Source organism: Amyelois transitella, chromosome W (genome assembly GCF_032362555.1).
Source record: "Amyelois transitella isolate CPQ chromosome W, ilAmyTran1.1, whole genome shotgun sequence".
Taxonomy (NCBI): Eukaryota; Metazoa; Arthropoda; class Insecta; order Lepidoptera; family Pyralidae; genus Amyelois; species Amyelois transitella.
In genome coordinates, this window is record NC_083536.1 from 10,154,882 (window position 1) to 10,168,013 (window position 13,132).

The 13,132-nt window shown below is 39.2% G+C and overlaps 1 protein-coding gene across 1 annotated transcript; it reads right to left on the bottom strand.

Annotated features, from left to right (window-relative positions):
* Positions 1 to 4,140: 4,140 nt before the first annotated feature.
* On the bottom strand, positions 4,141 to 4,893 carry LOC132904181 (RWD domain-containing protein 4-like). Its single transcript, XM_060954092.1, has 2 exons — positions 4,890 to 4,893; positions 4,141 to 4,592 (listed from the first exon to the last, which is right to left on the bottom strand). Exons 1-2 carry the CDS (start codon positions 4,891 to 4,893, stop codon positions 4,141 to 4,143), a joined length of 456 nt encoding a protein of 151 aa, XP_060810075.1.
* Positions 4,894 to 13,132: the final 8,239 nt, after the last annotated feature.

Consider the following 13,132-nt stretch of genomic DNA (forward strand, 5'->3'; position numbering starts at 1 on the left):
ATATTCCTTACTTTCGCGGAGTGTATATGAGAGATACTCTTCCTCGGAAACCAAAAAAAATTGAGTGTGCTATATAAAATTTAGATAATTCTGACAATCTTGGAACACATTGGGTAGCCTACGTTAAATATATTAATTACTGTGAATATTTTGATAGTTTTGGTGATTTAAAACCACTATTGGAACTAGTAAATTATTTAAGTCCTTTAAATAATTTTGGAAACATTATTTGTATAAATAATATAATAAAAATATATTTGTATCAGTATATTTGGGGGGGAAGCTAGGGTATGGTCTTGGTGGGAATTGCTGTTTGTGAGGACAGTGTTACCTACAAAATGCCAAGAAACCTTCTGCTGTGTTAAGTGGCGAAACACCTTTTTATAAAGCAGAACCTAGAGGGCTAGGATATAGTGGGCTAATCACTCGCTTACCCGAATACAAATTGATTATAGAAACAGAAATAGTGCAAAACCGGACCGATCATAATACGACGACCTTTGGCATGAAAAAACGGACACGAATTGCTTGCTGGAATGTGCGAACACTGAGCGAGGATAGCCGACTAGCCCAAGCAGAAACAGAAATGCTGCGATACAAACTGCAAATACTCGGTCTCAGTGAAGTGCGCAGAAACGGATTCGGGGAACTGAGAACGTCCAGAGGACTCACATTCCTTTACTCCGGAAAGGAAAATGAAGAAGACATAACGTGAAAACGGTGTAGGATTCCTCCTTTCTGATGCTGCGAAGAAAAGCCTTCTGGACTGGAAGCCGATCTCAGAACGAATCATCACAGCCCGGTTCAACAGCAAAGCCCGCAAGATAACCGTCGTACAGTGCTACGCACCCACTAGCATCAGAGGAAGACAAAGACGATTTTTATAGTGCACTGAACCTGACTTTGAAGAACATCCGTAAACAGGACATAATTATCGTCATGGGAGACCTGAATGCCAAGGTCGGTGTAGAAAACGACGGTGTTCAGAGACACATGGGCAGACACGGGCTGGGAGTCCGGAACGAGAATGGGGAGAGATTACTGGAGTTCTGCCAAGACAATGACCTCACCATCGGAGGCAAATTATTCATCCACAGAGACTACCACAAATACACCTGGAACTCACCCGATGGAGTTACCAAGAACCAAATCGACCACCTTGCCATTAGCTCTAAATGGCGCTCATCACTGCTCGATGTTCGCAACCGTCGTGGCGCGGATATCGACAGCGACCACCACCTTGTTGTAGCTGAGGTGCGGCTAAAAGTAGCTGTAGCCCGATCTGCAGGCGTGGTTACTAAGACTGGCAAACGATTTGAGGTCAACAAGTTGCGGGACCCAGACACACAGGACGCCTTTAGGCTAGAGCTGCGCAATCGCTTCTCCGCTCTCGAGATGGACTCTTCTTCTGTCAACGCGGAGTGGAACCACATTAAAATGGCCTACGAAGAGACCAGCTCCGTCGTTCTAGGACACAAAACACACACACGGGAAGATTGGATGTCGCAGCAAACCTGGAATCTAGTGGAAGAAAGGCGTAAACTCCACGTGAAAATTCTGAATACCCACGATTAGGCAGCAAGTGAAGATCTGAGGCAGCAATACAGACAGGTACGCAGGAACATTTACCGCAGTACCCGCCACGACCGGCGAGTATAGGCGGATAGTGTTGCGGATTGCGCCCAACGAGCTGCTGATTCCGGTAATCTGAGGGAGATGTACAAGGCGACAAAGGCCTTGGCCGGGAACAGGAGTCAGAGATGGAAAAAGAAGATTGAAAGACAAAGAGGGCCGGTTTGTTGTGACATCGGAGGCACAGCTTCAGCGCTGGAGAGAGCACTTCGAGGAGATCTTCCAAGTACCGAACGACTCTGTCGCCACCACCATACCTGCCGTCAGCTTGCCCGCACAAAGCCTAGACATTGATGTATCCCCACCTACTGGAGAGGAAGTAATCGATGCCATCCGGTCACTAAAGAATGGTAAAGCCCCAGGAGTCGACTGATCACAGCGGAAATGCTTAAAGCCGACGTTCCAACCGCTGCAAACGCGCTGACACCCCTATTGCGGAATATCTGGTCAGCCGAAGAGTTACCCGATGACTTGAATAAAGGCCTACTGATCACCGTGCCCAAGAAGGGAGACCTCAGTGAATGTGGCAATTGGAGAGGTATAACTTTGCTCTCGATCCCATCTAAGGTGCTTTGCAAAATCATCCTGGATAGACCGTCGAGGGCCATAGAACCTCTCCTTCGCAAAGAGCAGGCTGGTTTCCGGCCCAATCGATCGTGTACGGACCAGATCAACACCTTGCGCATTATCCTCGAACAGGCATCAGAATGGCAGAGGGAAATTTATTTGACCTTCGTGGATTTCGAAAAAGCCTTTGACACGCTGAGATGGAGTTGTATCTGGAACAGGTTACGTAAAATTGGAGTCCCCGAGAAAATCACGAACTTGATAAGGGTCCTCTACGGAAATTATTCTTGTAGAGTGTAGAGTGAGCGGCAGGGATGTCTTCTTTCGCCTCTCCTCTTCCTTGTCGTTCTCGATGGCATTATGCATGACACGACCAACAACAAGCGCCGCGGCATAGAGTGGGGCCTCTCCAATGTCTTAGAAGACTTGGACTATGCCGATGATCTATGCCTGTTGAGTCACACACGCGCCGACATGCAGGCCAAGCTGGACGACCTACGACGAGAGGCTTTGAAGGTTGGACTAAAAGTGAATATCAGGAAGACCCAGGAAATGAGGTGCGGGGCAACTGGCTATCGGCTACCATTGCTTATTGGCACAGAGGTTGTGGAAAGAGTCCACAAGTTCACCTACCTCGGTAGCGTAGTGTCGGAAACTGGAGGGACCGAAGAGGACATCACTTCGAGAATCGCCAAGGCAAGAGCAACCTTCGCACAGCTCCGTCCTGTATGGCAATGACGGAAACTGACTAGGAGAGTTAAGCTCAAAATATTCCGGTCCAATGTGAAAACCGTTTTGCTGTATGGGTGTGAGACGTGGAAGGTCACTAAAGACATCTCGCACCGTCTCCAAGTCGTCATTAACCGCTATCTTCGCCGTATTCTCGGTGTTTACTGGCCTGAAATCTCCAACGTAGACCTGTGGGAACGCTCCGGTGAGACTCCGATCGACCAGCAGATCAAACGCCGCAAATGGAACTGGATCGGCCATATGCTCCGAAGGGACCCCGAACACATACCGAGGCAAGCCCTAGACTGGAATCCCCAAGGAAAGCGTAAACGTGGCCGCCCTAAACAGACCTGGTGGCGGACAATCATCGCAGAGGTGAAGAATCTAGGGACTTGGAGCGAAATAAAACGCGAAGCTCAAGACCGAGCGGGATGGCGACGCACTGTGGATGCTCTCTGCCCCAGCTAGGGGACATAGGACCTTAAGTCAAGTAAGTCACGTATCATTGAACGAACATACATACATACATATAATCACGTCTATATCCCTTGCGGGGTAGACAGAGCCAACAGTCTTGTAAAGACTAATAGGCCACGTTCAGCTGTTTGGCTTTAACATGGAATTGAGATTCAAATAGTGACAGGTTGCTAGCCCATCGCCTAAGAGAATCCCAAGTTTATAAGCCTACCCCTTAGTCGCCTTTTACAACATCCATGGGAAAGAGATGGGAGTGGTCCTATTCTTTTTTCTATTCGTGCCGGGAACCACACGGCATATCAAATCCTGGCTGGACGTCGCAAAAGATGATAGGCAATGGACTTTAAAGTGAAGGCGTTGATAACCGGACCAAATGGAGATAAAAATTCGGAAGGCAGACCCTGGGGCCCGAAATGGAAGGTGTGCTACCTGCGGAGGGTGCAACCATCAGGTCTATACCCCTTGCAGGGTAGGCAGAGCCAGCAGTCTTGAAAGACAGGCCACGTTCAGCTGTTAGGCTTAATAATAGAATTGAGATTTAAATAGTGACCCTATGGTTATATTTGTGACCAATCATAATTATTATGAAATAGAGATTCTTTTCAACTTTATTTGACTAACAGACCCTACCATAGACACGAGAGTTTCATCGTAATTTTTTATACATTCCATAGTCAAGTCAATTGCTTCCAATGCGGCCACTATAAAGTTAAACATCCAACGATCTTCTCAGTGTCATGATGCGGGCTGGTGGGGAACTTGCGAGAGATGTTTGACAATGTCGACCCAGTCCCACCCCCTGGGTTTCTCCCCCCCTCTCCCCAGCTCGGCGCGATCCCACGCCCTACGTTTTTGAGCCTTAGTCAGTTGTTCCCGCTTTTCAGGCTTCTTCGATTCAGTCTGATCATCAATCACTATCTTCTCAACTTTAGCAGCGACCACTGCTTCTTCAGTCTGCTCCGCTAATATTTCTGACGCTTTCTCTTTGAGCGCTTCAAACAGTGTGTAAGTCATTGCACAGCCTAACCACTGCTCTGCTTCATTGCTGACTACGCTCAGGATTTTCTCTTTAACCGATGGCAATAAATGTTGATTGTAAAAAATGTCTACATTGAACGAAAATGAATCTAAAAGCGCAAAAGTTTGGGGTTGTTCTCCTTCAGGCATTACCTCCGATGGAGGATTTTCTGTGTATATACCATAAAACCATACCGTAAATAAAATATTAGGTTTTGCAGAAGATTATGAAAAAATCATAATGAACTGTAAACATGAATTAGTACTATTAAGAAGTAATACAAATCTCAATTCCTTATTACTAAGTTCTGGAGAAATTGTCGAAGATATAATTATAAATAAAATAGTTTGGCGAGTTCCTCATGTTCGAGTGTCGGACCGTGAAAGAATCAATTTACTTAAACATTTAGAAAAAGATCGAGCGATAACCTTAGCGTTTCGTAACTGGGATTTGTATGAGTACCTACCCATTGTTACCCAAAACCAGGAAACATACTTGGTCCATTAAAACTTCATCACAGTTGGAGAAACCAAGATTTGTTATTATTGCTTTACAAACAAACCGTAAAAGTAATGCAACAATGTCGATGGCAGAGTTCAACCATTGTCATATTCGAGACATAAGAGTATTTCTAAATTCTTCATATTATCCGTATGAAGGTTTAAATATTAGTTTCTCAGACAACAGATATTCATTAATATATGAACAATACGCAAGATTTCATCAGTCTTATCATAGTCGCCGAGCGGAGCCGTTGATGGGATTAAAAGAATTTAGAGACATAGCTCCGTTATTTGTTATAGACTGTTCACGACAGCATGAAATGTTAAAGGGATCAATTGATGTGAGAGTTGAATTCGAATCTGACCAACAGGCCAACTCTTGACTTTGATTCGATCTCGATATTCGATCTCGATTCGATCTCGACAAAATCTGATATTGATCACAAAACGGTACTCTTGAGCCGAATCGAATCGAAATCGAGATCGAGTTGAAATCCACCTAAAATGGCGATCCGTTAACCATTTCCGGGTGATGACGTAATTTACATCGAATGAAAGGTTCTTTATAGTGACACTACAATTTAAGATTTTAAATTTACAATGGCTATTTATCTTTTATAAACAGACATATTTTGCAAAGTATCTGTAAATACGAGTTATTTTACATTAAATAAAGGCACAATAACTAGTGAAACTTTACTTATATTCGATCAGACAAAAGAATTTTGTTGGATTAGTTAATACCTTTGCACTATTTTTAAAAAAAGAAGAACTTTGACAGTGACATTTCATTCAAAAAGGGGCGCGGGATTGTAAAAAAAAATAAGTTTTAAACTTGCAAGTGCTTCGAATGTTTGAAAAAAATGTTTAAGTGGTTTTGTGGTGCCTATTTATCAATGTTTATATTATTTATTGATATGGGTTGTAAAAGTAAGTCAAGGAGTAAGCCCCGTGAGTTAAGAGTGCAAGGTCTACATATCCCAAGTTGGAAGCTTTGGTGAATGTTTTGTAAGAAAATCCAAGAATCGCTAAAGGTCATCTGCGTTCCGTTGAAGTAAAGCGAGAATAAACGCAAATGGGAACAAATTATCATTACTCTAAACGCTATGGGAGGGACGCAAAAAGATGCCAAATGTTGGTCAGAGGTAAGATGTTAAATGTATAATGTTATATGTAGGTACACAAAAGTAAGTAAATATTGGTAATAGTTTGTTTGTAAAGATAATTTTGAGGCAAGTTTCATTATTCAATCATAAATGTTTTATTAGACAGGTATGAATATGCAGGGTATTATAATACTTTTTACAAAGTATGCACATAATGTTATGGTGACTTATTGGTTTTCAGTTTTGGACTGACAAAAAAATATGCCCGAAATAAAGTTGGCAGCGGAATGCAGATGCGAACTGAACCGGAGGTGGTGGACCTGCCAACTTACCTCCACTTACAAGTATAGAAGAGAGAATGGTGGCTATACTGGGTGGCAGGGGTTTAGCAGAAGAGGACTCTCAGTTTAGAGTTCCAATACCACCATACATACATACATACATATGATCACGTCTATATCCCTTGCGGGGTAGACAGAGCCAACAGTCTTGAAAAGACTGAATGGCCACGTTCAGCTATTTGGCTTAATGATAGAACCGAGAATACCACCATAGCAGGTAATAATTTTTATTAAAGAATGAGTTAAAATAGCAATGAGGGGGATTGCATAAAACTTTACATTTAAAATATTTTCTTAGAGATTCCACAATCCTTTGCCCCTCAGTGCTAAATTAAACAAAGTACTTATTGGTATGTGCAGGTTGAAACCAAGGAGTTGATAAATTTGTTTTTCTATTGCTAAACTAATTCTGAATTTATTGTAATTAGTACCAACCAGTGTAACACACTACTAGGACAACAGGAAGATGCTTTCATCTTGCCTCTACCGGAAAGTCCAGACCACTCTCCACTTTAGCATCTACGCATTCTAGTAAATTTGTCTCTATTATTTGCAATGCAGTACAAACATTGCATTTCTTCCCCTTTTTCATATAGAATAAATAAGTTATGAAATAATTATCCAAAGTTTTAATTTAGTTAATAAATAAAGTTTACCAATATTATGTTTTAAAATTACAGCCCCAAGAAGCCATTGAATTCGAGCCAGGTTGAGTCGTTGAGCTGCCAGAACAACAGACAAGGGAGTGCGATCTCAACTTCAAATGAAAGAGATAGCCTTGTTTCTGTTGAGGAGAAGCGGATGGAGACAGAGCTTATTCATGAGCATTGCAAGAGAATATGGATGGACTTGTTGCAGCTTGCAATAATATAGCTGAAGTAATATCTTTATTTGGAAAAAGACTGGTCAATGATGTAGAAACTTTTATGTAATCACATTAAAGTGTCTACAACAAGACAAAATACTTTTTGGATTTATGGATATGGATAGTATTGTTGATTATTAGTTGTTTTTCTTTCTTGTTCCAATAATTGTTAGAACTAGTAGATTACATTAGTATTATTTGACAAATAGATACTAAACCAACAGAAGTGAAAAATAAAAATGAACAGAAGTATTTTGTTATGTGTACCATATTTTTAAGTGCTACAATGAAGTATAAAATAAAACAATATTAATATGATATCTCTGTTTATTAATTTTTGTCTCCTTGTCCACAACATATTCACTATGCGTTGCTGGGCTTCAACTCCTGGCATGACATGGCAGTACCATGGGATCTTCCTATGATACGTTGAAAACTGCCTGTTGCATAAAAAGAGAGCAATATCTATAACAAGATTTTTTTTGTAGATTACATGTAAACACATGGCACAAATTTAAATAAATAGAACTCGGAAACTAGCCTTTATTTTAATGGGAATATCACTTCTGCGAGAAGGTGCCTTTAAGTATAGGGAGAGCATCTCTGCCGTCCGTTAGCTAAAAAGTCGTTAAGCCTCAAGGGGTCGATTTTGAGTTTTTGATACCACTTTATACAGGAAAAAAATCTCTATCGATCTGTCTTAGAAACATTTTTCTATCGCTTGTAGTTTTGAAAATAGCCAACACAAATACATCGTTAAGCGAAGAAAAAAACAATAGTGAACATAGCTTTATAGACGTTAACCAACAATACTTCAGTAAAAATCACTTTTATACCTTAACGTGGTTATGCTTTCAAAATTATCGCTATAGTTACATTGCAATAATAACATTATCCTTTTTTACCACATTAAAGAATCGTAAAGATCCTTTAGTTACTATTCAGTTAGGTTTACTGTTTAAATTGCAAATAAATATACTAAGCTATAAAAACGTTTTCCCAAAATAAAACACTTTATGAACGTTAAAATCAGTTAACGACTTTTTAGCGTATGACCAGTAAAACCATAAATAAAATTATTACTTTTTCTGAGACGTTAACCGCCCAAAGCGATTGACGTAAGTAAAATAAAAATTACAAATACAATACTATAATAACGCTTAGCATCAATACCATACAAAATCCCCGCTAATCACTCTGGCACCCCAACCTTCGCGACCCGTCATTTTAGTGTCGCTTGCGCTATCACGACTTTGTAGATGCAGTATCATCAATTAATAATAATAAAGTCATTGTAGAATCGCTAACCGCTCAACAATTCATAAATATGCCCAACAATATTTCAGATCGACGAATTCAAAAATCTTCTCCAAGAGCATATTTGAAAACTATGGTACAAGTTAATTTTAAAAGAAATGAATTTGACTTATTTTATAAAAATAATTTTGACGAAGAAGAAATAGTATTGAGATTTCTGAATGATAAATATCTCAAAAATCCTAAAGCTGTATCACAATCTTTCAGATCATTTCCTAAAGGTATCGAGCAAGAGCGAAAAGATAACATACATACATACATAAACTCACGCCTCTTTCCCGGAGGGGTAGGCAGAGACTACCTCTTTCCACTTGCCACGATCCCTGCATACTTCCTTTGCTTCATCCACATTCATAACTCTCTTCATGCAAGCTCGGCGGTTTCGGGCACTTTTGACCTGACCCTTCACCAGGACGTCCTTAATTTGATCAAGATATGTTCGTCTAGGTCTTCCCACCCCGACCTTTCCCTCCACACTCTCCTTGTATATCTGCTTAGTCAACCTGTTTTCATTCATCCTCTCCACATGACCGAACCATCTCAACATACCCTTTTCTATTCCTGTAACTACATCTTCTTTCACATCACAACATTCCCTTATCACGCTGTTTCTTATCCGGTCACTCAATTTCACACCCAACATACTCCTTAACGCTCTCATTTCCACTGCATTTATTCTGCTTTCGTGCTTCTTTTGCCATACCCAACTTTCACTCCCATACATTAATGTCGAGACCAACACGCCCCTGTGCACAGCCAGTCGAGCCTTTTTGGATAGTTTCTGACTGCTCATAAAGGCATGCAAAGCTCCATTCACCATGTTCCCCGCGTTCACTCTCCTTTCAATATCACTATCACACTTGCCATCTGATGTAAACTTTGATCCTAGATATACCAACTCTTTCACTTGCTCAACTTTTTCTCCTCCAATCAAAATATTACATGCTGTCATTTCTTTCTCCATTTCAAAAACCAGTGTTTTAGTTTTACTTACGTTCACTTTCATTCCTTTCTCTTTTAAAGCTTCATGCATACAGTTTACCATCTCCTGTAACTCCTCCGCTGATGACGCCAGTATAACCTGATCGTCGGCATAGAGCAGACATTTGACGAGTAATTCATTCATCCTTAATCCACTTTCAGACTCTTTCAAATCTGTCAAACAACTATCCATAAATAGGTTGAACAGCCACGGTGACGCAACACATCCCTGCCTAACACCTTTCTCAATCTTAAACCACTCAGTGTGCGCTCCGTTTATCCTGACACAAGCACTCGAATCCTCATATAAGGATTTCAGTGCTCGTATCAAGAGACTGCTCACCCCATGCATAGAAAGTGCTGACCACAATTCATTCCTCTCAACTCTGCCATAGGCCTTTTCCAAATCCACGAATGTGCAATAGACTTTTTGACTCTTGGCCAAAAACTTTTCGGCTATGCACCGCAAAGAAAAGACCTGATCAGTACATGCCATTCCCTTTCGAAATCCCGCTTGAGCATCCCATATTTTGTCATCAGTTTCATTCCTGACTCTATTAATCAATACCTTAGCATACAATTTGCCGACGACGCTAAGCAGGCTTATACCACGATAATTTTTGCAGTCCAGTTGTGACCCTTTTCCTTTGTAAAGTGGCACAATAACAGCCTTACACCAATCTTTTGGTACTCGGCCGCTTCTCCAACACAAATTGAAAAGGCAGTACAACTGTCTAGCTACGACGCCTTTTCCTGCTTTAAGCATCTCGACCGACACTCTATCATACCCGGCAGCCTTACCCGCTTTCATACTCTTAAGTGCTTCCACAATTTCAAACATTTCAATTTCGCCTTCCATCTCATTCTCTTTTTCTTCGCTATGGCAGAACTCTTTCTTATTTTCTTCCTTTTTTTCAAATAAACTCTCAAAATAGTCCTTCCATATCTTTAGCACACATTCTTCTCCTTTCACAACGCTACCATCCTGGCATCTGATCCTAGTCAGCTCTCTGGTTATAGTTTTTCCTCGGGCTGACCTTACGGATTTCCAGAATACTTTCAGATTTGACTGAAAGTCTTCTGATAGCCTTTTATCAAAATCCTCTTTATACTCTTCTTTCTTTCTAATCACAGCTTTCTTAACCAAATCTTTCATTTTTTTATATTCCTTACGTGCTTCATTCACATCCTCATCTATAACCTCTTGCATTCTTAAGTTAGCTTTTGCTGCTAACAAATTTAAGGTTATACTAAGATTAAGATTTTAATAAAAATCAACCTCTAGGAGGTTTCCTTTTTAATTTAATACAAATTGTAATTGTTTTTGTACAAAACCACGTGAACGGTTAAAACTTCTTAAAGTAGTGTATTGTGTCTTATGTGAGAAATTTGTTTAGTTCTAAGCTTGTCACAGTCATTATTTAAAAGTATACCTATATTTGTGTTACATATTTTATAAAAAAATCTTTCAATGTGATCTCATTTTACTAAGTAAGTATAAATATATGCTGTGTGCTGCCGACAGGCCTATTTTAAGTTTTTGAGAAGTTTATTACCAACTCAAAATGCATATTTTGAACGCAATTTGTAATGTAATTTTTAATTGTTATTCAGTGTTATTATTTGTGGAAAATCGTGTGTTGGTTATTACTTTTAATAAGTGTTATAATATTTTTTTTTATTTCTGTTTAGTTTTATTTGAAGTCAGAGTTTGAAGATTTTGGTTTGATATAATTTACCTATTCTTTAGAGAACCATAGCAAGGCAGGTTACATATCTTTCTTTTAATAAACCTTAAAATACATAATATTTTGTTTCAATTTGGTAGTTAATGTTCCTATTTTTCTATAATTGCATAAACTTTTCCAACCTAAAGTCACAGCTAAAAGATCGCTTATGTTCAAGGTTTTGGGCGTAACGTCTTTTAAGTGTTTTAATAATAAGGTAAACAATAGAGAAAAAAAATACAGCAATGTAGCAACACTGCAAAGCTAGTCTTGAAGGTTGTTAAAAAGCTTTTGAGTTGATACAGTCATGTTTTGTTTCAAATTTAGAGCTCTCAATAAATAACTAAAACGTCGTTAAACACCTTAACGATATTTTAGTAATTTATTGTAGACTAGTTTTTAGAACCTAAAAATGCAAGTCATATTTATATTCGAATCATATGCTATAAGGTCGCTAAGGTATACTTAATGATCTTTTAGTAAAGTATTCATAGTAAAAAAAAATTTAAAAAACACAATAAAACTGCCTTATACGCTCATTTTCAAAATAATAGTTGATTAATCTTATTAAAATTATCGATTTTTAATAGTGATTTTGATTGCCTATCTTTGGGTATTTAAAAGTTCGTTGTGTGACATATGGTTTTGAAATGGCGACAATTCTAAATATTTCGCGCGTTTTTCGCTCGTATCTCAAAACTTGAAAATGTGGGTTAGCGTGTTTTTAGTAATCGTGCGGCAGATCTCCACAAGCTCCAAAAAAATTTCTTTTGTTATGCGGTAGTTTGCTACGAATTCCTCATCACCAATTTATATACCTGCTGCACAATTACGAGCTATTTGCCTTTTTCGGCGTGCGTCATCCCTCTCGGCTTGATCCAATAAATTTAATTGTGCTGCAAATCAAGCCATCCCGCTATCAATCCACAAACACTTTTATATAGATAAAAAATTCAAATATTTCGAGCACTTTCACTCTCGCAGAAACATTGTATCTCCTTATCATTAAAGAAACTTACATATTTTCTATTATTACATTTTTTATAACACTTTTGATTTCAAAAAGGTAGCGTCCTGTGAATCGAGTGCTTTGACGTATGTTTTCGATTTCAACGTGATCTTAACTCGATCTCGATAGTGTCGAGAGTAAGGACAAAACGGCGGTTTTCGATTTCAAGTAGTTCACTCGATTTCACTTTTCGACCACAACTCGATTGGCGCTTCAGTCGTTTTCAAGAGTACCAAATTACTGATTCTCGATGTCGTCTCGATTTTGATCGTATCTCGATCGCGTCAAGAGTAACCCTGCAAGACATACCCGATCAAACGGCTGCATATTGTCTGATACTAAACGATTGCATATTTGAATACAAGCCATTGAGCAATATTGTTAAGAAGTTATCATAAATGTAATACAATAATCATAGATTTACAAGGGTTTAAGGATTTGAAAAATAATTTTATTGTTAAGGAATTTTCGATTGCAACTAAGGAATACACACAAACTTTCTTGGTTAAAGCACCTTATTCTTTTAAAACTCTTTCTGATGAAGAAAAAAAGCGAGTTCGATGGTTAGAAAATAATCTGGGACTACATTGGTATGAAGGGTTTATCGATTATCGAGAATTCCGGCGAGTTATAATTCCATTTTAAAAAGTAAAAATGTCTTAATTAAAGGAAATAAGTAGATTGTATGGATTTGAACCAATGTGGGCAAAGCTTACTTTTAAGAAGGTGCACAGACAGAGAAATAGCGAAAGATGAACTGAAGGTGGTTGCGAAATAAAAATAAGCGCGTTATTGTGCTAAGTGTTCGAGGAACAAGCAAGCATGCGTCTCGCGTCAAGTTGATATTCAGACTGGCCGCC